The following is a 24,574-nucleotide window of genomic DNA, read 5'->3' as shown; positions in this document are numbered from 1 at the left end:
AGAGACCTCGCATCTAATAAAAGTCCAGGACCAGATGGTTTTACAGCGGAATTCTACAAGGCCCTCAAAGCAGAGCTCATTCCAATACTACTCCAACTCCACAATGATATTGAAAGAGAAAGTTCCCTACCGAACACATTCTATGAATCCATCATAACCCTCATCCCAACGCCAGGCAGGGACTCATCAAAGAAAGAGAACTATAGACCCATTTCTTTGATGAACATTGATGCAAAACTTCTCAACAAAATTTTGGCCAATCACCTTCAACAACTCCTCCAAAAAATCATACACCATGATCAAACAGGATTCATTTCAGGGATGCAAAGGTGGTTAAATATACGCAAATCAATTAATATTATTCATCACATCAACAAGAGCAAGAATAAGAACCACATGGTTATCTCAATAGATGCAGAAAAAGCATTTGACAAGATCCAACACCACTTTATGATGAAGGTTTTGGAAAAATTAGGAATCCATGGAACATTCCTCAATACAATAAAGGCTGTATATGACAAACCTACAGCCAGCATTATAGTCAATGGTGAAAAACTAAAGCCATTTCCTCTTAACTCAGGAACAAGACAAGGATGCCCACTCTCTCCACTTCTCTTCAATCTAGTATTAGAATGCCTAGCTACAGCAATAAGACAAGATGCAGACATAAAGGGGATCCAAATAGGGAAAGAAGAAATAAAACTCTCCCTCTTTGCAGATGACATGATCTTGTATTTAAAGAATCCCATAGACTCCACTCCCAAATTACTCAAGCTGATTCAAAATTTTGGCAAAGTAGCAGGTTATAAAATTAACCCCCAAAAATCAATGGCTTTTCTGTATGCCAACAATGAGAAAAGTGTGGCTGAAATTAGGAAGGCAATTCCTTTTGGAAATTAGGAAAGCTAGGTCCTAATATATCACCCTGCACCAGAATCAACTCCAAATGGAGTCAAAGCAGACACTTTGAAAACATTACAGGATGGAATAGGAGAAACCCTAGGTCTCCTTGGCACAGGCAAAAATTTTCTTAATAGGGACCCAGAAACACAACAAATCAAAAAAAGGTTGGACAAATGGGATTGCATGAAATTGCAGAGAATGCTACAAACAAGACCACACTAAAGCTACCAGCACGACTATGATTATTGCAGCATTATTTCCTATAGCCAAGATATGAAACCAACCCAGATGCCCCTCAGTAGATGAATGCATCAAGAAAATGTGGTATATATGTACACAGTGGAATTCTGTGCCTCCATCAGAAAGAATGACATTGCCCCATTTGTTAGGAGATGGAAAGGCTTGGAAAAAATTATAGGAAGTGAAGTAAGCCAGGCCCAAAGAAACATAGGTCCCATGGTTTCCCTTATTTGCAATATCTAGTATATGTGTGAGTCAAGCAGAAAAGGTAAGATAAGTTGATGTTAGGGAAATGAACCCTAAGATATGTATTGAAATGTTTTTTTTTCTTTCATGTGATTGTTTTTTTAACACTTTTATAAGATTATTTCTTTGTTGCTTTGTATGTTCCTCTCCCACAGTATAACCCCTGCTTTCACTGTATTTGATGTCGGTATAATTTGTGGAGGGGAAGAGGAAAAACAAATCATTTAAATAGGGATATAGGTGGACCCATTGCAACAATGTGATGTACAATTCGTTATGTCGAAAACGAACCTTACAACTTTCGTGCGTGGGGGGGGGGGAGGATTGAGTAGGGGTGCCGGGGATGGATGGGAAGGGATGGGAAGGAGAAACAAAGGAAGAGGCTACAATGCTTGATAAGAAATGTAATCATTATCTTGCCCATGAAATTGTAGCTCATCTGTACAGTATTTTCACAATAAAAAACAAAACAAAATTTTTTTTTGTAAATTTTCACAATATCGATCCTTCCTATCTTTGCTTAAGAGTTTTGTGAGGCTATTACAATGGTGTTGCTTACAGTATCACTCTTCACATTGTTGGAACACATGGTGCTACTAAGTTTTGTGGTTTGATTTCATACCCCTCTTCTTTGCCAGTTTGAATCAACTCAAGTAGCTTGGGGGTGAGGAATTCTATAGAATTCTTTAAATACAGGATCATACTATCGACCAAGAGGGATCCCTTTACTATTTGGTTTCCATTTATGCCTTATTTCTCTTGCTAGTTATTCCAGCAGTATGTTCAATAGGAATGAAGAGGTAGGCATCCTTGTGTTGTTTACAATTTAGAGGGAGTGGTTTTTCCCATGAAGTATAATGCTGACTCTAGGTTTGTCATAGATAGTCTTTATTATATTGAGGAACTTTCTATGGATTCATAACTTCTCTAGAGATTTTATCATAAATGGGTGTTGAATCTTGTCCAATAATTCTTCTGAATATATTCAAAAGATCATTTGGTTCTTATCTTTGCTTCTGTTGATGTGTTGTACTACAGTAATTGACTCATGTATATCAAACCAGGTTTGCAATCCTGGAATGAATCAAATTTGAACGTAATGTATGGGTTTTTTTCCTGGTTACTTATTGAATTTGGTTGGCTCGAATTTTGTTGAGAAGTTTTCCATCAACGTCCCTCAGAAAAATGGATCTATAGTTCTCTTTTATTGATGAGTTTCTATCTGGTTTGGGGATAAGTGTTATGTTGGTTTCATAGAATGACTTTGATAATGATCTTTCCCTTTCTGTTTCATTGAAGAGTTTGAGGAATATCGAGTGAGTTCCAATTTGAAGACCTTACAGATTTCTGCTGTGCATCCATCTGGTCCTTTATTACCACTTCAATTGCATTAATTGCTATGGGCAATTTAGGTTGTAGTCCTCCAAGGAAGAAGTCTGTGACAAGGTACAGACAGATTCTGGAGCCAGTTTTGAGCTGGCCAGAAGGAGTCTTCTTGAGGGGCCTCTGTGTCTGGATCTAGCAGTCTCAAACTCCTCTTCCTGTTTCCCCCTACCATGGTCCTGTGGTGTCTCTCCTCCTTTGTGTTGTGTGGCAGCAGCAGCAGCCTCTCTATAGGGGTCCCCAAGCTGATTCAGATGTTTGTCATTCTTTCCCTCCTTGTGTTTCTAGGGTTAAGGCAGTCTGGTGTGATTTTTTCAGTATTACACTGTATTCTGTTTAAGGGTGATTGGTCGTACTTCAGACATGTCCTTCTGCATCTGCCTGGGCTGTCTGGTGAGGCTAGGTTCAAAGGCTGTAGCCCCTCAGCAGTGGTCTGCATACTGTCTTGTTATCTTCTGCTCCTGTGTTTCTGCTGTGAGATTTCTTCTGTATTTGAATGAATCCTTATCGGTTTAAAGTTTGATTGGTGTGGATCTCTTGAGGTGAAATGGATGCAGGGAATTTAAATAGCTGTTTTGCCAGACACATCTAAAGAGTTTACATATGACAATGACATGATCTTCCCACAAGTGTCAGGTCAGACTTTGAGGTGCACCATTAAGTTATTGACTTGAGATTTTTCTAAATGGTTTATGCAAGCACTTATAGACATGAACTGTCCTCTGAGAACCGCCCTTTGTGTGTGCCAAAAGAGTTGATATGTTATGTGTTCTTTCACATTGAATCCCAGAAATGATTAAATTTCCATTGTTATTTAGCTCTTCAAAGAACTTCTGAAGACTCATAAATGAATTGCTCAGTTTCCATGAGTTTGAGTATTTTTTGTGATTCATTTGCTGTTGTACCCAAGTTTCATTGTGTTCATAGGAAACATGCAACATTCTTGTATATTTTTCTTGTTCATTAATGTTTCAGTTTTGTGGTCTGAAAAACTTACAGGATTACATGTAGGAATTGTCCAGTGGAGATACATTCTCTTAACTGTGCTTCTCTGGGAGCATCTTTATCCTTAATTTCTACAGGATAGCTTTGCTAGGTACAATACTCTTGGTGGATAACTTAGATGTGTTTATCTTCAGTACTCTAAAGGTCTCTTGCCATGTTCTCTTGACTTACACAGATTCTATTGAGGAGTCAGCTGTTATGGAAATGGGTATACACCTATGGCATTTGGGTTCCATTTCTGTTATACTTTAGAGAATCATCCCCGTATATTTAATTGGTGAGTGCTTCATGTTAAGACAGCTTATTTTAGATGTTATGCTCAAAAATTTGAATATCCTTGGCTGGGAAGGTGGCTCAGTGGTAGCATACTTGCCTCACATGCATGAGGCCCTGGGTTTGATTCCTTCGTACCACATAAGCAGGAAAAGATGGTAGTTGTTCTGTGGCTCAAGTTATAGAGCACTAGCATTGAGCTGAAGAACTAAGGGACAGTGCCCTGGCCCAGATTTTAAGGCCCCACAACTGATTAATAAAAAGATTATCCTTTCGTGTTTAGGCCTTTTATTTTGTATGTGTATCTACATCTGCTTTATTGAAAATACTTTCCTCAGCTTTTGACAAACCTTTTTCACACATCTTCATTCCTCCTACATTTATATGTTCAATTAGATTTTCCTCAAGCTCACTATTTTATTCTGTGTAGAACTTTTCATAAAATGATAGGCTTTCATTGTGAATATTTCACATATACTTACAGTATATATTGAACAAGTTGATCATTTCATTAGTATTTCCAACATGATTTCATTGTTTCCTTTTAAACAATACCACTTGATTTCATTATATTAATTTATTTAGAATATGCACTCTCACAAGCATGCATGTACACACACACACACACACACACACACACACACACACACACACACGTACACACACACTTTGGCACACAGACAAGCCACCAAGAAAGAAAGAAGGAAAAGTACTGTGATCCTCTTTACCTCACCGTATTGGTTCCTTTTCAGTATCTCAATCTAAACATATTGGAAAGAGAGTAGTGATCAGTGCATTTTACTATGGTGGCATTAGAACTGGGATTTCTATGCAAAGCTTACCTACAATTCTCTCCTCAACACTTTTGTCAGGGGTTTCTCTCTCCAAAAAAAGTTCCTTGAAGTTGGATGCATCCTTTTTGTTTTGTTACATAAAGAAAAATAAAATTCCTTCCACTGATAGTTCTGCTCTTTTCCTGGTTTTTATCAGTAAGAGCTATTCAATATTTTGAGTCTGTGAGCAGACTTTGCTTCTGGATATTGCTCTTAAATTAAAATTTCCTTATGTTATAAACACATAACATAAACTTGGTGACTCAAAACACCAGAATTATTTTCTACAGAGGTGTAGCTAGTTTCCCTAATGTAAAGACAACACAACATTTGCTGTTTCATGAAAATCTAATCCAACAGACAACAGTCTTTTGCTGTGGTATATATGGTAATGAGGAAAACAAGCTCTCCCTCAACTTAAATAAGTATCTGAATTCTAGATGTAAGCATAAGAGAATACATTTACATTGCATTCTAATTGGGGTAATATTTTAACTTATTCCTTGATAAAGAAGCAAGCCGTTCATGTGAATTCTTAAATTTTGAAATACTCCTCCTCAATTTCTTTGCTCATTATGCAGGTTGAACTTCAAGAACTATCAGCTTGTGTTGGCATTGACTTTTGCTATTGAGGAGATCAACAAAAACCCTGATCTTCTACATAACCTGACTCTGGGATATGATATCTATGATGTTCACTTCAGAGCTTGGACAATGTTTAAGAGTCTCTTCACTTGTCTCTTTGGGAAGTACAAGATTCCAAACTACTCCTGCATGAGAGAGAACAGGTCTATCGCAGTGCTTACAGGACCATCAGGAATAATATCTGACCAGATTGGGACATTGTTGGGACTCTACAGATTTCCACAGGTGAGGGTAGGTGGTGTGAAAGGATACAAAAATGTCTAATTTCCTGTCATTTCAGGTTTTAGAATGATAGGAAGAGACTGGATTCATGAACAAATCAAATTTGTGATATCAAAGTGTAATTACTTAAAGGTAGTCAGAAATATATTTTTGCACATTTTGGAAAAAGAGATAGAAGATTTGAACATATAATTTGATAATTCATTGTTTCAGTGCTTATGAATGATTTTCTTTAATAAATCAGGAAATGGAAAATGACTTTGTTGTGTAAAGCTTTGTTGAGCAGGGTACTGATGACTCACACCAGTAATCCTAGCTAATCATGAAACTTGAATCTCCAATTAACCTGCAAGGAGCACAAAGTGAATGTGTGACTCCATCAGTACAGCACAAGTCTTGAGGGAAATTGTCAAGGAAGTGCAAGAGGGTATGAGTTTGTGCCCCTCTACTGGCATTCATGCGTACACACACACAAACACACACACACACACACACACACACACACACACACAGAAGATAATATTTTGAATAAAGTAAATCAGGCTCAGAACAAGAAAGGGTAAAAATGTCCTCTCAAATGTTAAAGTTAGATGTAAAATATGAACATGTATATGGAACATGCACATAGCCACTTACACATACTCATGATCAATCTGACTAAAGTATTGTATACATAGATGTGAAACTTCATGGTATAACTTTTCTGGTCTATTCACAGTATAAAAACTGAACACCAAAAAGGTGATGCATAGCTTATCTCAGTGGGATAGGTATTAAGGGAAAACACAGAGAAATAGGGAATGGATGGGTGGGGAAAAGCATCATGGTGTTCAATAGGAATGCATCAAACAGAATTAAGAACGTCAGGGAATGGGTGGAATTAATATAAATGGGAAGTCTTAATGGAACTAATGACTTTTACAAGTAAATTTATATATTGTATAACTATTCAAAAACAAATTATTTCCCAAAAACTAAAATAAAACCTACATTCCATCTACTTCAACTGATTCTTATCAGACTTCACATCTGAGATTGTGATGCATGGCAATCTTCTCATTCATGGAGTGTCCAATTTTCTTTCTCTTTAGTTTACCTTTGGGCCTTTTGATCATGCCCTAAGTGACCATAACAAGTTTCCTGCTCTCTATCAGATGGCCCCAAAGGACACATCAATAGCCACTGCCATGGTCTCCTTACTGCTTCACTTCAGCTGGAACTGGGTAGGATTGTTAACTACACAAGATGAGCATGGTGCATGGGTTCTTGCTGAATTGAAAGAAGAGATGGCTAAGAATAGAATTTGTGTAGCCTATGAGCTAATGATCTCAACCCAAGATGCGTCACATATATTCAAACTCATGGCAGTTCATAATGAAATAAATCTACCTTCAGCAAGTGTCCTCATTATATATGGTGATAATGATTCACTGATATTTTTAATGGCATTTATTGAGCAAATTTTTATGCATGGCAAAGTTTGTGTCATGAACTCACAGTGGGATTTCACCCTGAAAAGGAAATATTTCATGATAGGCTCATTGCATGTACCTCTTATTTTTACACACCACCATGTAGGTGTTTTTGGATTCACAGATTTTGTCAAGACAGTTAAGCCTTCCAAATACCCAGAAGACATTTTTCTTGCCAGGCTGTGGTTTCTCTCTTTTAATTGCTCTGATTCTGAGTCTGACTGTGTGACATGGGACAATTGTCCTCATAATGCCTCTTTAGATTGGTTGCCTGGGCATATTTTTGACATGACTATGTCTGGAGACAGTTACAATATATACAACGCTGTGTATTCTGTGGCCCAGGCTCTCCATGAGATGCTTCTTCATCAAAAAGAAGTTCAATCAGTGGGAAATAGAAAAGGATCACTGCCTTCTTCTGCTCAGGTAATTTCTTCCATGTTGGAGTACACAAAACATGAGCAAAGTCACTTGCTAGAAGCATTTCTTACTGTATAAAAGTTAATATTTCTGTATGTGTGCATGTGTTTATTTATATGATCATATATATGGTATATATAATGTGTATATATACACACATATACACATATCATATATATTTGTATCTCTATGTCATATATATCTTGTTTGCTGATATTAACCAGTATATATTTCAGTATTTGAACGGATTGTCTCAACTCTTAAGCTTTTTCTTTTCTATTATGAGAAAATATTTTAAGTACAAAATTGAACAAATATATAGTCATATTTAAAATATTGAATATTTCAGGTGCTTTTCAAAACCCTATACAATTCTTTATGTTTCAATGTCTTTAAGGTATTTTTTCTGTTGATCATGGGGCCTGAACTTTGGGCCTATGCTCTGTGCCTGAGCTCTTCAGCTGAAGGCTAGTACTCTACCACTTGAGTCACAGCATCACTTCCGGCCTTTTCTGCTTATGTGGTGCTGAGGAATCGAACCCAGGGCCTCGCCCATGCAAGGCAAGCACTCTCTTACTGAACCACTTGCCTAGCCCCTCTCTAAGGCATTCTAAACGTGTGAATATGATCTGAAGAAAACAACAGCCCAGTAACAAGGATAAAATATATTCCATCTTTCTATAAATTAATTTTGGCCAGTGAAAGAGCTTGAACACAGTACCTAGGCTATGTCCCTGAGTCTGTGTTAAAGGCTAGCACATAACCACTTCAACAAAGCACAACTTGTGACTTTTTCTGAGAACTTTATTGGCTACAAAGTTCTCACTGACTTTTCTGCCCCGGCTTGCTTTGAAGCATTATCCTCTGATCTGAACCTCATGATTAGCTGGGATTACATCCTTGAGCCGCTAGCATCCTGTTTATGAAACCATTAGTTACCAAATAACAGCAACATGTTTGTAGCTAGTGTTTTGAAAACAGTCAATTCAGTTTTTCCCTATGAGTTTCTTCAGTCATAGCAAAGGATGACTTGCCATAAACAATTATCCATGTTTTTCATAAGAGACTGAGTTTCATTCAACTTTGGGTGTTAAATATTTAGCAAGCACAAACTATAGACATTCACAAGAGTGATTGTGGCAAGCTATAGAAAAATGATTTTTCTGAAAATCATCCTCTTTTTCTGAGTGATCAGGAAAGATAATTTTTCACTATGATCATTTTGATCCCTCCATGGATTTTCTCCTAAAATACTTCACTAGGTGTTTCTATTATTCTTGAATTCAGAATCAGAGTTTAAAGACCATCAGGAGCTTTTAATATTTCGCTTTCTATTGTAACTCTGGGATGTACTTGACCATAAGATGATGTCTTCTTTTAGCTGCACACTTTTCTGAAGAACATCCAGTTTTACAGTCCTATTGGAGATCATGTGATTTGGGACAGGAAAAGGAAATTGGAGCCAGATTATGACATTCTGAATATTTGGAATTTTCCAGAGGGTCTTCAACTTGAAGTGAAAGTAGGAAGGTTTTCTCCATATGCTCCACATGGCAATCAACTGTCCTTATCTGAAGATATGGTAGAGTGGGCCATTGGAACTACAGAGGTGAGTTGGATCTAATCCTAATAATGTTAAGGACACACAAATCAGCAAAAGTCACCTTTAAATTCTGTAGGTAGCTGAGTTCCAGCGACTTTCTCCTATAATCCTAGAGTCTAATATACTTGAGAGGGGAATATCAGAATTTAGAATCAGCTCAAACAGGGAAGTCTGTAGGACTCATTGCCAATTTACCTTCAAAAGTCTGGAGGTAGAGTTGTAATTAAGGTAGTAGAGTGCTATCCTTGAGCAAAATAGTTCAAGTCCAGTGCCCAGTCCTTAGTTCAAGCCCCAGGTTCAGAACCAAAAGAGAAAAGGCATTTCTACATGTTGATTTTTAATATTTTCATGAGATGTAAATTGTATTTTTCTCAGTGAAATTCTAACAATGTGATAAAGGCTCTAAGGAGTTAATTTATGTTGTTGAATGGTTCCTTTTGCTCCTTTCTGTGGAGAGTCATAATAGTTAATTGATCTACTACTTAAACATGTTTGGCTAGAGAAATCATTCAAGCCAGCTGTGAGAAGATTCTCACCTCGTGACCACTGTAAAATAAAGTGAAAAAAACAATGGTCCTAGGACTCACATAACATTATAAAGTGGGAGGTCTCCCCTTTGTTCTTTCCCATGTCACAGATGAGTAGGAGAAAGCATATAATGACATGAATTCAAGGAAATCCCATAGGGTTGTACACTAGAAATTACTTTCTCACTACTAATTTCTACCTTTTAAAAATCCTATACTTTTCAATAATTCAACAGGCTAGAAATCAAGACTGAAGCACATAGCCTTTGGGAATCATGGAATATGGAATTTATAACAGAATTCAATAAATCAACTGCACTTACCTGCTTAAAGCATTATACTTAAACATCCCATTTGAAAGGAATGGATTTTTGTAACATTTGGTAAAAGTCTGAACAGTTACTGACACATCCCTGCCTTTCCTCAGACTCCTCACTCTGTTTGCAGTGAGAGCTGTGGTCCTGGATTCAGGAAATCCCCTCAGGAGGGAAAGGCTGCCTGTTGCTTTGATTGTACACCTTGCCCAGAAAATGAGATTACTAATGGCACAGGTGAGTCTATGACATACAAAGAAATCCTTTATCTATATCTAGTTATCCTCAATCCAAACAAATAAATGGAAAAATATGTATTAGGATTACAGAGTCCATTCTCCTCCTCTCTCTTAATAACTAAATTCAGAAAAGTGGTGGGATATGATAGAACATGGCTTTGAATTACATATTGAGAATGATTTTGCAATCTACTGCAGACAAAGTTATGTCCAGGAATTCTTCTTATAACTAATCCTTAGGACCAGTCTAAACTCTAACATAAAATTAAAAATAAGTCCTATAACGAGAGTAGTCATTGTAAGACTTACATTTTACTCACAGAAAACTTGGATCTTGCTTATCTTTATTTCCCAGTGTCCAGAGTTCTTCTTGGCACAGGGCGAGGTGTCAGCAAGCTAGACTCAGTTTAAGAAGTGAGCATGACTATAGAGGGTCCAAAAGTGATCAATCCGTTCCTACAACTTCACAGGTAAGCAGGCAAGGCAAGCATAATAAGATGAAATCAAGGATAATATCCCATAAGGTAAAATTAATGTCTACAGAAACATATAGGGCAATATAAGCTGTATAATTCCAATTTTAATGTGATTGCAGGACTCCTAATCAGCATGACAAAAAGTCAAAAATTAATATGATATAGCAATAGCCCAACTATTCCATTATCAATACATGGGATTGGCATTGAGCAAAAATTTTGGATAAAAAGCCTGAATAAAGAGAGGTTGTATGGTGTGGGAAAAAAATTAAAAAAAAAACACTTTCATGATAGTAAAGGCTAACATCTGACGATTTCAGCTTACTGAAAATTTTCCTAAATTCTCTGAAGAATATGATGTTAATAAAAAGGAGTAATGGTAATATCCATGTCTCACCAGATATGGAGCAATGTGTGAAGTGTCCAGATCATCAGTATGCCAACACACAGAGGACTCAGTGTTTGTTGAGAGCTGCAATTTTCCTGGCTTTTGGAGATCCCTTGGGCATATGTCTGGCCTGCATGGCTCTTTGCTTCTCCATGCTAACTGTTGTTGTTCTTGGGATGTTTGTGAAACACCAAGACACTGCCATTGTCAAGGCCAATAATAGGGCTCTCAGCTACATCTTGCTCATCTCCCTCATCTTCTGTTTCCTCTGTTCCTTGCTGTTTCTTGGTCATCCCAACGCAGTCACATGCATCCTGCAGCAGGTTACATTTGGGGTTGTGTTCACTGTAGCTGTTTCCACAGTGTTGGCCAAAACAGTGACTGTGGTTCTGGCATTCAAAGCCACTTCCCCAGGAAGAAGGATGAGGTGGCTGCTGGTATCAGGGGTTCCTAACTTCATCATTCCCATCTGCACCCTCATCCAGGTGACTCTCTGTGGAATCTGGCTGGGAACCTCTCCTCCCTTTGTGGACACAGATGCACACTCTGAACATGGCCACATCATCATCCTGTGCAACAAGGGCTCCCTCGCTGCTTTCTACTGTGTCCTAGGATACCTGGGCTTTCTGGCTCTGGCCAGCTTCACTATGGCTTTTCTGGCCAGGAACCTGCCTGACACCTTTAATGAAGCCAAGTTCTTGACCTTCAGTATGCTGGTGTTCTGCAGTGTGTGGATCACCTTCCTGCCTGTCTACCACAGTGCCAAGGGGAAGGTCATGGTGGCTGTGGAAGTCTTCTCCATTTTGGCCTCTAGTGCAGGACTTTTAGGCTGTATTTTTGCCACAAAGTGTTATATCTTGTTGTTAATGCCAAATAGAAATTCTCTGCATGGCTTCAGGGAAAAAAGTCATAGTAAGACAAATAAACATTCTTAAGATTAAACATATAGGGTTGATCAATATACAGAAGTTCTGATCTAAAGCTACAGTAATTATCTGTTCTTGTTATAGTTTATATTATAGAATTTGGATATCAAAGACTAAGGATCTAGTGTGAATTTTCCCAGCAGTAGTAGTCACAAGTGATGGTGTTGACAATTTAAACTGGAATTTTGCTTCTACATTTTTGGTTGCTCCTATTTAATCTGTGCTTAATTCTTTCATCCCCTCTTCCTAAGGTCTTTTCATTGTTGTCTTTCTCAATAACTCTTTTAAATGTTACAGTATATTAACATCCTCTCTGCACACCAGCATGTTGCAGAGTCCTCAAATCCATTTTATTAATATTAAATATTTCCTCTGCACATATTTATATCTTTTAATATTGTTCTTAGATATTGCTTTGTTCAATACTTGTTTATTTCTTTTTTATGCTTTTTTTAATTGAAATACATAGTATACAGAGGGGTTACAGTTACATGAGTAAGGTAATGAGTGAGTTTATTGTTTCTCTTGTATGTTCTTCACCGATGGTATAAACCCTGTTTTCACTGTATTTGACATCAGTGCCCTGCATCTTGTATATATATATTTCTAATTTGGGGAAGGGAGAGAAAATACTTGTATATTTCAACTCACACATTCACCTCTTAAAGTTATCTTGAGTCACTTTTATGGGACTTTTTTCTCTGTCCTGGTCTCTCTTTTGCTTTTTCTCTCTCCATCTCCTTTTTTGTCTTCCTGTTTTTTTTTTTTTGTCTTTCCTCTTTCACCTCTCTCCTCATATACCTTAGGAATGACTTGTGTGTGTTAGAAGAAATAAATTGTTACTTAAGACTTCAATGTATAAGATTTTTGGAATTTCTTCCTATGATTAAACTCTACCATGTATAATAGTAAGCCCATTATGACCTGGATATGCTTTTTATTTTATCATTTATTAATCACTATATTTTAATTTGACATTAAAATTTTGAATATTAAATATATAAAGATATTTCTTGTAATATCATCACTTCTAACAATCTGTTCAAATAGGAAAATTTTTACTTGCCGCATTTCAGGACTCTTGTTAAGGACAGATTTACTTATTGTTCAAATAGGTTGATTTAGTGGGCTCTATATTATGTTTACAGAATCACATATGTAAGAGATATGGACTCAATTGCACTCACTTGTTTGTTCAAGAGTTTCATGTTTCTTCTAATATTAATTCAATTGATTTATGTATACTTGTACTCAAGGCACATACTGTCCTTTACCTTTTTCACTCAAGGTTACTTTACCACTTGAACCACAGCTCCATTTCTAGCTGTTTGGTCCCTTATTTGGAATAAGTGTTGCCGGGCATCTGTGTTTCACTCCTGTAAACCTATCTCCTTGGGAGGCTAGGCTCTGAGGATTGCAGTTCAAAGCCAGTCCAGGCAGGTAAGGCCGTGGGACTCTTATCTCCAAATAACCAACAGAAGCCGAGAAGTGGTGTTGTGGCTCAAGTGGTAGAGTGCTAGTCTTGAGCTGAAGAACTGAGGGACATTGCCCAGGCCCAGAGTTCAAGCCCCATGATCACCCCCCCCAAAATAGGGTCTTGTATATTTATATTTTCTTCTCCTGGAGGATTTCAAACCTCTTGTCACATTTACATTTGTAATAAATAAATGGCTGTTACTTACCATAACTTTCTATAAATTGAAATTTTAGTTGATAATACAACAATTTTGACAAAAAATTTTGTGTGCTTGTTCTTTTGTTGAGGGAATGATGTTTAACAAATGAAAATGTAATTAATTGTCAACTTCCTCGTATGAAAATCAAGATATAATCAAAATACCCTTCAGTTTCTAATGAGTTTTTTACTATCTTCTCTAAGAAATCTCATTATTATAGTTGAGTTTATATTACTGAGAAAAATCATAATCCTCATTGTGTAATATGAAATTGTTAAGAAAATATGTGATTTCAGTGATTTTTTGCATGGTATTTTGTAGCCCTGGATATTTTTTCTGAGTTAGGATTTCAGTAGTCTTACAAAACATTTTTCCTATTAAATGAAGAAATGAAAAGAATGTACAAATGGATGGATTGATGTGTTGAAGTATGTTTAGGTAGATGAAAACCAAGGAGAAAGCAAATGCATGTAAAGGAAAAATACATAAATAAATAGATAAAAGAACAGAGGTAAGAAGGGAGCAAGCAAAAAAAAGTCACATTAAAGTTTTTTGGTTTTCAAATTTCAAACTCTACTATAAAGCCATAGTAATCAAAACAGCTTGTTATTGGCATAAGAACAGACCTCAGGACAAAAGGAATAGAATTGAAAACCCAGAAATGAACCTACAGACCTATAGCCATCTAATCTTCGATAAGGGAGCTAAAACAATAGAATGAAACAAAGACAGCCTCTTCAGGAAATGGTGCTGGCAAAACTGGTTAACTACTTGTAGAAAACTAAAGCTAGATCCTTATATATCACCCTGCACCAGAATCAACTCCAAATGGATCAAAGACCTCGAAGTCAAAGCAGACACTCTGAAAACATTACAGGATGGAATAGGAGAAACCCTAGATCTCCTTGGCTCAGGCCAAAATTTTCTGAATAGAGAACCGGAAACACAACAAATCAAAGAAAGGTTGGACAAATGGGATTGCATAAAGTTGCAGAGCTTCTGCATGGCAAAGGACATAGCTAGCAAGATCAATAGAAAGCCCACGGATTGGGAAAAGATCTTTACTAGCCATACAACCGACAAGGGTCTCATATCTAAAATATACTTGGAACTCAAAAAATTAAACCCCCCAACAACAAACCCTCAAAGAAACAACTGCCCAATAAACAAGTGGGCGAAAGACTTAAAGAGAAACTTCTCTGAAGAAGAAGGGATGGCCAATAGACACATGAAGAAATGCTCAACCTTCCTAGCCATAAAAGAAATGCAAATCAAAACAACATTGAGATACCACCTCACTCCAGTTAGAATGGCAAAAATCAAGAGCTCTAACAACAACAGATGCTGGAGGGGATGTGGACAGAAGGGAACCTTACTTTATTGTTGGTGGGAATGTAAACTTGTTCAACCACTTTGGAAAGCAGTATGGAGGTTCCTCAAAAGACTCCACATAGAACTCCCTTATGACCCAGCAATCCCACTTTTGGGCATTTACCCAAATGTTTACAAACAAGACCACACTAAAGCTACCAGCACAACTATGTTTATTGCAGCATTATTCACCATAGCTAAGATCTGGAACCAACCCAGATGCCCCTCAGTAGATGAATGGATCAAGAAAATGTGGTATATATACACAATGGAATTCTATGCCTCCATCAGAAAGAATGACATTGCCCCATTTGTTAGGAAATGGAAAGACTTGGAAAAAATTATATTAAGTGAAGTAAGCCAGGCCCAAAGAAACATAGGCCCCATGGTTTCCCTTATTTGCAATATGTAGTATATGTATGAGTCAAGCGGAAAAGGTCAGATAATGTGATGTTAGGAAAATGAACCCTTAGATATGTATTTTAATGGTTTTTTCTTTCATGCATGTGTCTCTAACGCATTTATAAGATGATTTCTTTGTTGCCTTGTATGTCCCTCCCTCACAGTATAAGTCCTGCGTTCACTATATTTGATGTCAGTATAACTTGTGGAGGAGATGGGGAAAAACAAGTCGTTTAAGGATACAGGTGGACCTGTTGCAACAATGAGAAGTACAAGTTGTCATGTCCATAATGAGCTTTACAATGTCTGTGCGGGGAGGGAGTAGCCTGGGGGGGAGAAGGATTGGGACTGGGGTGGGGGGAGGGGGGAGGCTGGGAAGGGATGTGAAGGGTAAACAAAGGAGGGGGCTGCAATGCTTGGTAAGAAATTTACGCATTATCCTGCCCATGTAATTGTAACCCCTCTGTACAGTATGTCATAAATAAAATAAAATAAATTTAAAAAAAGTTTTTTGGTTTTGTTACAACGAAACTTTATTCATAAGAAGCAGGCTGGATTTGGCCCTTGAGTCATGGTTTATCTATCTTCCATGTGTGTGTGTGTGTGTGTGTGTGTGTATGCCCGTGCGCACGTGTATGAATGTGTGTGTGGTATTGAGAATCAAATGCCATATGTTTTCATCTGATTTTTTGTTGCTTTAAAACAGTTACACATATTCTAACAAATATTGTAAATTTCATAGGAATGAAAGAGAATAAAGTAATGAAAGTTATTAGGATGATTTAAATTTTTAGAGGAAATAAATTGTAATCCATAAGGGGCATTTAGACAAAGGATTTTATGTGCCCATTTAAAAGTAACATAATGAATGCCAACAATGAGAAAAGCATGGCAGAAATCAGGAAAGCAACTCCATTCGTAATAGCCCCACAAAAAAATAAAATACCTAAGAATTAACTTGACCAAAGTAAAGGATCTCTATGATGAAAACCTTAAGAACATAAAAAAGGAAATCAAAACAGACCTTAGAAAGTGGAAAAACCTCCCATGCTCCTGGATTGGAATGATCATCATCGTGAAAATGGCAATACTTTCCAAGGCTAACTACAAATTCAGTGTGATACGTATCAATATTCCAACCTTATTATTCAAGAAAATAGAAGAGGCAATCCAAAAATTCATATGGAACAATAAAAGACTCCGAATAGCAAAAACAATCCTTAACAGAAAGAACAGTTCTGGAGGAATGTCAATACCAAATTTCAAACTCTACTACAAAGCCATAGTAATCAAAACAGCTTGCACAAGAACAGACCTCAGGACCAATGGAATACAATTGAAAATCCAGAAATGAACCCACAGACATTTAGCCCTCTAATCTTTGATAAGGGAGGTAAAAAAATAGAATGGAAGAAAGACAGTCTCTTCAGTAAATGGTGCTGGCAAAATTGGTTAATCACTTGTAGAAATCTAAAGCTAGATCCTTATATATCACCATGTACCAGAATAAACTCCAAATCGATCAAAGACCTCAGAGACAAAACAGACACTCTGAAAAAATAGGAAAAACACTAGGTCTCCTTGGCCCAGGCTGAAATTTTCTTAATAGAGACCCAGAAACACAACAAATCAAAGAAAGGATGGACCAATTGGATTGCATGAAATTGCAGAGCTTCTTCATGACAAAGGTTACAGCTAGCAAGATCAATAGAAATCCCACAGATTGGGAGAAGAACTTCACTAGCCATACAACGGACAATGTTCTCATAGCTAATATATACCTGGAACTCAAACAATTAAACCTCCAAACAACAAATTCTCAAAGAAACAATTGCCCAATAAATAAGTGGCCTAAAGAGTTATAGAGAAACTTCTCCGAAGTCGAAAGAAGGATGGCCAATAGACACATGGAGAAATGCTCAACCTCTCTAGCCATAATAGAAATGCAAATCAAAACAACATTGAGATACCACCTCACCGCAGTTAGAATGGCTATAATCAAGGACTCTAATAACAACAGATGCTGGAGGGCATGTGGACCGAAGGGATCCCTATTACATTGTTGGTGGGAGTGTCAACTTGTTCAACCACTTTGGAAAGTACTATGCAGGTTCCTCAAAAGACTCCACATAGAGCTCCCCTATGACCCAGCAATCCCACTTTTGGGCATTTACCTGAATGATCACAAACAAGACCATACTAAAACTACCAGCACAACTATGCTTATTGCAGCATTATTTACCATAGCTATGATATGGAACCAACCCAGATGCCCCTCAGTAGAGGAATGGATCAAGACAATGTGGTATATATACACAAGGGAATTCTATGCCTCCATCAGAAAGAATAAGATTGCCCCATTTGTTAGGAAATGGAAAGACTTGGAAAAAATATATTAAGTGAAATAAGCCAGGCCCAAAGAAACATAAGTCCCATGGTTTCCCTTATTTGCAATTACTAGTATATGTCTGAGATAAGCAGAAACTGTCAGACAAGTTGATGTTAGGCGACATGAACCTCAAGATAAGGACTCACTCAAATAATTTTTCTTTCTTGTGATTGTTTCTAACACATTTATAAGATGATTTCTTTGTTGCTTTGTATGTCTGTTTTCACTGTATTTGATGTTGGTGTACTTTGTAGAGGTGAAGACATTGTTTAAATAGGGATACAGGTGGACCCATTGCAACAATGAGAGGTACAAGTCGTTATGTCGAAAAACGAACTTTACAACTTTGACCGGGGGAAAGATAGGAAGGGATGGTATGGGGAAACAAAGGAGGAGGCAACAATGCCTGATAAGAAATGTACTCATTATCTTGCCCATGTAATTGTAACCCCTCTCTATGGTATTTTCACAATAATAAAATAAAATGAAATAAAAGTAACATAATGAAATCCATTTCACTATATACAATTTGAAAAGTAAAATTTAAAATCAATCTACTTAGAGTTGAAAAAATAACATATCCTTTGTATATTTGGACCAAAATTCATTTCATATATCCCTTCAAAAGGTGGCTTCACAAAAACAAATCACTATGATCAAAACCTAATAAAACATCTCTAAAGACCTCTACAATGAAAAGTAAAGCTATCATGTAAGTCATTGGATAAGAAAATGGAAAGATATTCTGCATTCAGAGTTTGGCAGAATTAAAATTGTGAAAGTAGCTATATTCCTGAAAGCATACTATACATTCAGAGTTATTCCACTGAAAATACAGTGCATCTTTGTAGGATATAAAAATTAATAATAAGCTAAAACCAATAGCAAACTCTGATAACCCTAGTTGAGACTAAGAAGATTCTTCTCTGATTCTAGGCTGGGATAAAAAGGTTCTGGGATGTCTTACCTGGGTGGGGTTGCAGATAATCTGTGATCCCAGCTCTGTAAGAGGTGGAGATTGAGGAAATAGTTCAGGGCAGTCCTATGTGGCAGTCCTATGTAGTTACAACAGTGGTGCATACCAATAATCACAACTGTGATGAAAATTTACAAAAGCATTGAATGCCATTTGTTTGCACAGCTATGAAGTGAAACCTTATCACAAAAATACCCAAAGTGAGCTGGGTGTTGGTGACTCATGTCTGTAATACTTGGTATTCACCAAGCTAAGATCTGAGTAATGCAGCCAGCCTGGACAAGAAAGACATTGAGTAACTTAGCTACAATTAACTACCAAAAAAGCTGAAAGTAGAGCTTTGACTCAAAGTGGCAGATTTCTAGCATTGACCAAAAAGCTCAAGAACAGTGTGCAGACACTGAGTGCCCAGGAACAGCAACAAAATAAAACAAAGTCAAAACAATGAAAAACAAAATAAAACCCTCCAAAGTCTCAGAATGGAAGATACATAGCAGATTGGAGTGGAGTAAAATTACATTTTAAACTTCATTGTGGAAATCCTGTAGTAAATTAACCAGTCTCACACACTTAAAGCAGTAGGGCTAAGAAAATGAGGGTGGGAAGCAAAGTAGATTGAATTCAGTCAATAGTCCAGGAATGCATTGCAGACAGGGTAAATACATTGACCCTCACAGTTGTTGCATCTGCTGGAATTCCAGATATGAACAAGCTTCAACACAAACCCATGGAAAGACTTTACCTTAGCAGAGAAACAATGAACACACCTACATAAAATCTGTTAGTGAAACTAAGGTGAGAGGCCTCAGGTGGGCAGGACATTGGGGCCAGCCACATCTCTAAGCTTTCCTTTTAGCTGTGGTTGGAACCACAGCTCAGCAGCTTCCAAGGAGGGAAACAATGAGCAAGGGAAGAATAAACTGAATTGATGGTTGATTTGGGTGAAGGAGGAGACACAGGCTTGTTAAGAATTATGTGAAGCTGGGGGCTAAGGGCTCAGACCCGTAGTATTAGCAATGAATATTGCATTGAGCTCCTATGCTGGAAAATGGGTGCTTAATAGACTCAATTCTAGAATGACACCTCTCAAAAGTCACCTGCTAGGTTAAATATGTCACTCCCAAGCAATGGACTGAGAACTGTCACAAATAATCACGAATATACGTTAAACCCACTCAGCAAAGTAGTCAATACACCAACAATCACCAGACTGAGAAATCAGGGAACCTATGAAATTCCAAAGGGTATCTAATCCAATGAATACAAAGTATCTTTAATATCAAGGAATAAATGTAAACCAAGGAAGAGAAAGAGATCTACAAAGAAAAACATTGGTTTTTCAAAAAAATAGAAGGCATAAGAAGAAATATTGGGCATAGATTGGGAAAAGTACTATTGTGAAAATATTTGCATTGAAAAACAAAGAAGGGGATAAAAATGCTTGATAGGAAATGGACTCATTACCTTAATCATGCAACTGTAACCCCTATGTGCAGTATCTTTACAATAAAATACATCTAAAATAAAAAACAAAAAGGAAATATCTGTATCACCCAAAAATATATATACATATATATGTATGTATGTATAATATACATATACATGGATATATATATATATATGTATATATATATATAACCGAAGTCAGGAACCTTTTCAGATGACCTTCAATATTTAAAGGGACCAAGAATGTGGTCTACATACACAATAGGTTTTTGTTCATTCATAATAATGAATGTAATGAGATGGAAAAACTGGAATAACCTGTATACTAAATGCAATAAGTTAGGCCCAGAGAAACAAAGGATGAATATTTTCCTTCACGAATGGAAGCTAGAATTAGTTTATAAAGTAAAAGCATAGGTGATATGCAAGTGTATTCTAATATATTAACTGAAATACAGTAGATTCAAGGGAGAATTCAAATAATGTAATTCCCTACAAAGGCAAAGTCAACTTCTTGCAAAATAAAACACCAGGAAACAGGTACTCCAAAGGGGTGGTATCAGGTTAGGGGAAAGGGGTGGAAAAATGAAGAGGTGAGGAGGAGAATGTAGTCACACACCCAACAAAATGAAAAGATGGAAGAGAAGGATAGGGGAGGAATAAGTGAAACATTGGCAGGGGTGACCATCATCAAGTTATGCGTAGTATTCATAAATCGCTTTAAAAAAGAAAACACCGGCTGGGAAGGTAGCGGTAGAGTGCATGCCTTGCAAGCATGAGGCCCTGGGTTCGATTCCTCAGCACCACATAAACAGAAAAAGCCGGAAGTGGCACTGTGGCTCCAGTGGTAGAGTGAGGGACAGCGCCCAGACCCAGAGTTCAGGCCCCATGACCGGCAAAAAAAAAAAAAAAAGAAAGAAAAAAAAAAAAGAAAACACCACTGTACAATAACTTTAAAACAATTTAAATTTAAAAACTAAAATTAAAAAGTAGAGTTTTTTATGTGTTTTGATGTTTCCATGTTTGTATATATTTTACTCTTTTTAGACATAACAAATAGCATCCATCAATACAATCCCTTCTTAAAACTATTTCTACAGATCTCATTGTCCCATTTTCATAAATGTATATTAATTACATTGATCATGTGGCAGTTCTTATATCTCCATTGACCTACTGACTCCACCACAAGCCAGGACCTTTATTTCATTTCCATCATTCGTTTTTGTTGATCTTTTTGTACCAGTACTATGGCTTGAACTCAGGGACTGAGTGATTTCCCTTAGTGTCTGTGTAGACTGTGCAGATTCTTTCAGTCTGACACACACCCACTTGGTAATGCTTTCTTATTTTAAAATATGCTTTTCACTGTAAAAATAGTGTACAGAGGGATTACAGTTACATGAGAAAGATAATGAGTATATTTCCTATGGAGTATTGTTACCTCCTCCTTTGTTTTCCCCCTGCTATCCCTTCCTTCCTCACCTCCCCAACATTTCCCTCTTCCCCGCCCCTATAAGTTATGAAGTTGGTATTCAACATAGTGTACTGTACATCTCATTGATACAATGGGTCATCCTGTATCCCTATTTAAGCATTTTGTTTATTCCCTTTTCCTCCTCAAATTAGAAAAATGTACATACAAGATGCAGGGCTCCGGAATCAAATACAGTGAAACAGGGGTTACACCATGGTGGAAGAACATAAAATAGAAACAAAAAAATCACATAGTACATTATAATTACGTTAAAAACAATAGCAGAAATTAAAAAACCACTTTTGTCCCTGACCTGTGGTTCATTTCACTTAATATCATCTTATATAGTCATATATACATAGCTTTTGACCTTTTCTGCTGGTCTTAGACTTATACTAGTCATTGCAAATAAGGGAAACAATGGGACCTATGTTTTTTTGGGTCTGGCTTACTTAATATAATTTTTCCAAGTTTTTCCATTTCATAACAATGAGACGATGTCATTCTTTCTGACAGAAGCATAGAATTATATTTACCATATTTTCTTGATCCATTCATCTACTGAGGGGCATCTGGGTTGGTTCCATATCTTAGCTATGGTACATAATGCTGGGATAAACATAGTTGTGCTGGTAGATTTAGTATGGCCTTGTTCATTATCATTTGGGTAAATGCCCAATAGTAGGATTGCTGGGTCATAGGGGAGCTCTATGTGGAGTCTTTGAGGAACCTACATACTGCTTTACAAAGTGGTTGAAAAAGTTTACACTCCCACCAATAATGCAGTAAGGTTCCCTTCTGTCCACATCCCCTCCAGCATCTGTTGTTATTAGATTTCTTGATTATAGCCATTCTAACTGGGATGATATCGAATCTTCAATGTTGTTTTGATTTGCATTTCTTTTATGGCTAGAGAAGTTGACCCTTTCTTCATGTGTCTATTGGCCATTCTTACTTCCTCTTTAGAGAATTCTCTCTTTAAATGTTTAGTCCACTTATTAATTGGGCAGTTGTTTCTTTGAGGATTTGTTGTTGGGAATTTAATTTTTTAAATAAGGTTTTTATTGTGAAAATATTGTACAGAAGGGTTACAATTACATGGGCAAGGTAATGAGTGCATTTCTTATCAAGCATTGTTGCCTCCTCCTTTGTTTCCCCTTATCATCCCTTCCAATCTTCCCCTACCTCTCCCTCCCCCCCCCCCCAAGAAGGTTGGACAAATGGGATTGCATGAAATTGCAGAGCATCTGCATGGCAAAGGACATAGCTAGCAAGATCAATAGAAAGCCCACGGATTGGGAGAAGATCTTTAAATCCCCCAACAACAAATCTTCAAAGAAATCACTGTCCTGTAAATAAGTGGGCTAAAGACTTAAAAGGATTTAATTTTTTGAATTCCAGGTATATTTTAGATATGAGACCCTTGTCTGTTGTATGACTAGTAAAGATCTTCTCCCAATCCGTGGGGTTTCTATTGATCTTGCTAGCTATGTCTTTTGCCATGCAGAAACTCTGCAGCTTCATGCAATCCCATTTCTCCAACATTTCTTTGATTTTTTGTTTCTTGGTCTCTATTAAAAAAATTTGGGCCTGTGCCAAGAAACCGGAGAGTTTCTCCTGTTCCTTTCTGTAATGTTTTCAGAGTGTCTGCTTTGTCTCCAAGTTCTTTGATCGATTTGGAGTTGATTCTGATGCAGGGGGATATATAAGGATCTAACTTTAGTTTTCTACAGATGATTAACCAATTTTGCCAGCACCATTTATTGAAGAGCTTGTCTTTCTTCCATTCTATGTTTTTAGCTCCCTCATTGAAGATTAGTCGGTTGTAGGTCTGTGCGTTCATTTCTGCGTCTTCAGTTCTATTCCATTGGTCCTTGGATCTGTTCTTGTGCCAGTACCAAGCTGTTTAATTACTATGGCTTTGTAGTAGAGTTTGAAATTTGGAATTGATATTCCTCCAGCACTGTTCTTTCTGCTAAGTATCATTTTGCTATTCAGGGTCTTTTATTGTTGCATATGAATTTTTTGATTGCCTCTTCTATTTCATTGAAGAATGGGGTTGGGATATTGATAGGTATCACATTGAATTTGTAGATAGCTTTGGAAGTATTGCTGTTTTCATGATATTGATACTCCCAATCCAAGAGAATGGGAGGTTGTCTAACTTTCTAAGTTCTACTTTAATTTCCTTTTTCAGGTTTTTAAAGTTGTTGTCATACAGGTCCTTTACTTTTTTAGGTAACTCCTAGCTATTTTATTTTATTTTGTGGGACTATTACAAAAGGTGTTGCTTTCCTGATTTCAGCCTCCCTCTTCTCATTGTTGACATTGAGAAAAGCCATTGACTTTTAACAGTTAATTTTATACCTGCTCCTTTGTCAAAGTTTTGAATCAGCTTGAGTAATTTGTGAGTAGATTCCTTGAAGTTCTTTAAATACAAGATTATGTCATCTGCAAAGAGGGAGAGTTTTACTTCATCTTTCCCTATTTGAATCCCCTTTATGTTTGCATCTTGTCTTATTGCTGTAGTTAGGCATTCTAATACTAGATTGAAGAGAAGTGGAGAGAGTGGACATCCCTTGTCTCATTCCTGAGTTAAGAGAAAATGGCTGTGAATTTTCACCATTAAGTATAATGCTGGCTGTAGGTTTGTCATATACAGCCTTTATTATATTGAGGAATGTTCCAAGGATTCCTAGTTTTTCCAGAACCTTCATCATAA

General features: G+C 37.0%; 1 protein-coding gene across 1 annotated transcript in view; it reads left to right on the top strand.

Moving 5' to 3' along the window:
• Positions 1-12,124, top strand: part of LOC138813715 (vomeronasal type-2 receptor 116-like) — a 28,843-nt gene extending 16,719 nt beyond the window's left edge. The window contains exons 2-6 of the mRNA XM_070002098.1: positions 5,465-5,753; positions 6,842-7,648; positions 9,024-9,251; positions 10,200-10,323; positions 11,202-12,124. Coding sequence (XP_069858199.1) covers positions 5,465-5,753; positions 6,842-7,648; positions 9,024-9,251; positions 10,200-10,323; positions 11,202-12,124 — 2,371 coding nt within the window. The remainder of the gene's footprint in view (positions 1-5,464; positions 5,754-6,841; positions 7,649-9,023; positions 9,252-10,199; positions 10,324-11,201) is intronic.
• The last annotated feature ends 12,450 nt before the right edge of the window (positions 12,125-24,574 follow it).

This window comes from Dipodomys merriami, unplaced genomic scaffold (genome assembly GCF_024711535.1).
Source record: "Dipodomys merriami isolate MVZ:Mamm:240054 unplaced genomic scaffold, mDipMer1.0.p SCAF_6, whole genome shotgun sequence".
Taxonomy (NCBI): Eukaryota; Metazoa; Chordata; class Mammalia; order Rodentia; family Heteromyidae; genus Dipodomys; species Dipodomys merriami.
This window is presented reverse-complemented; position numbering and strand designations above follow the sequence as displayed.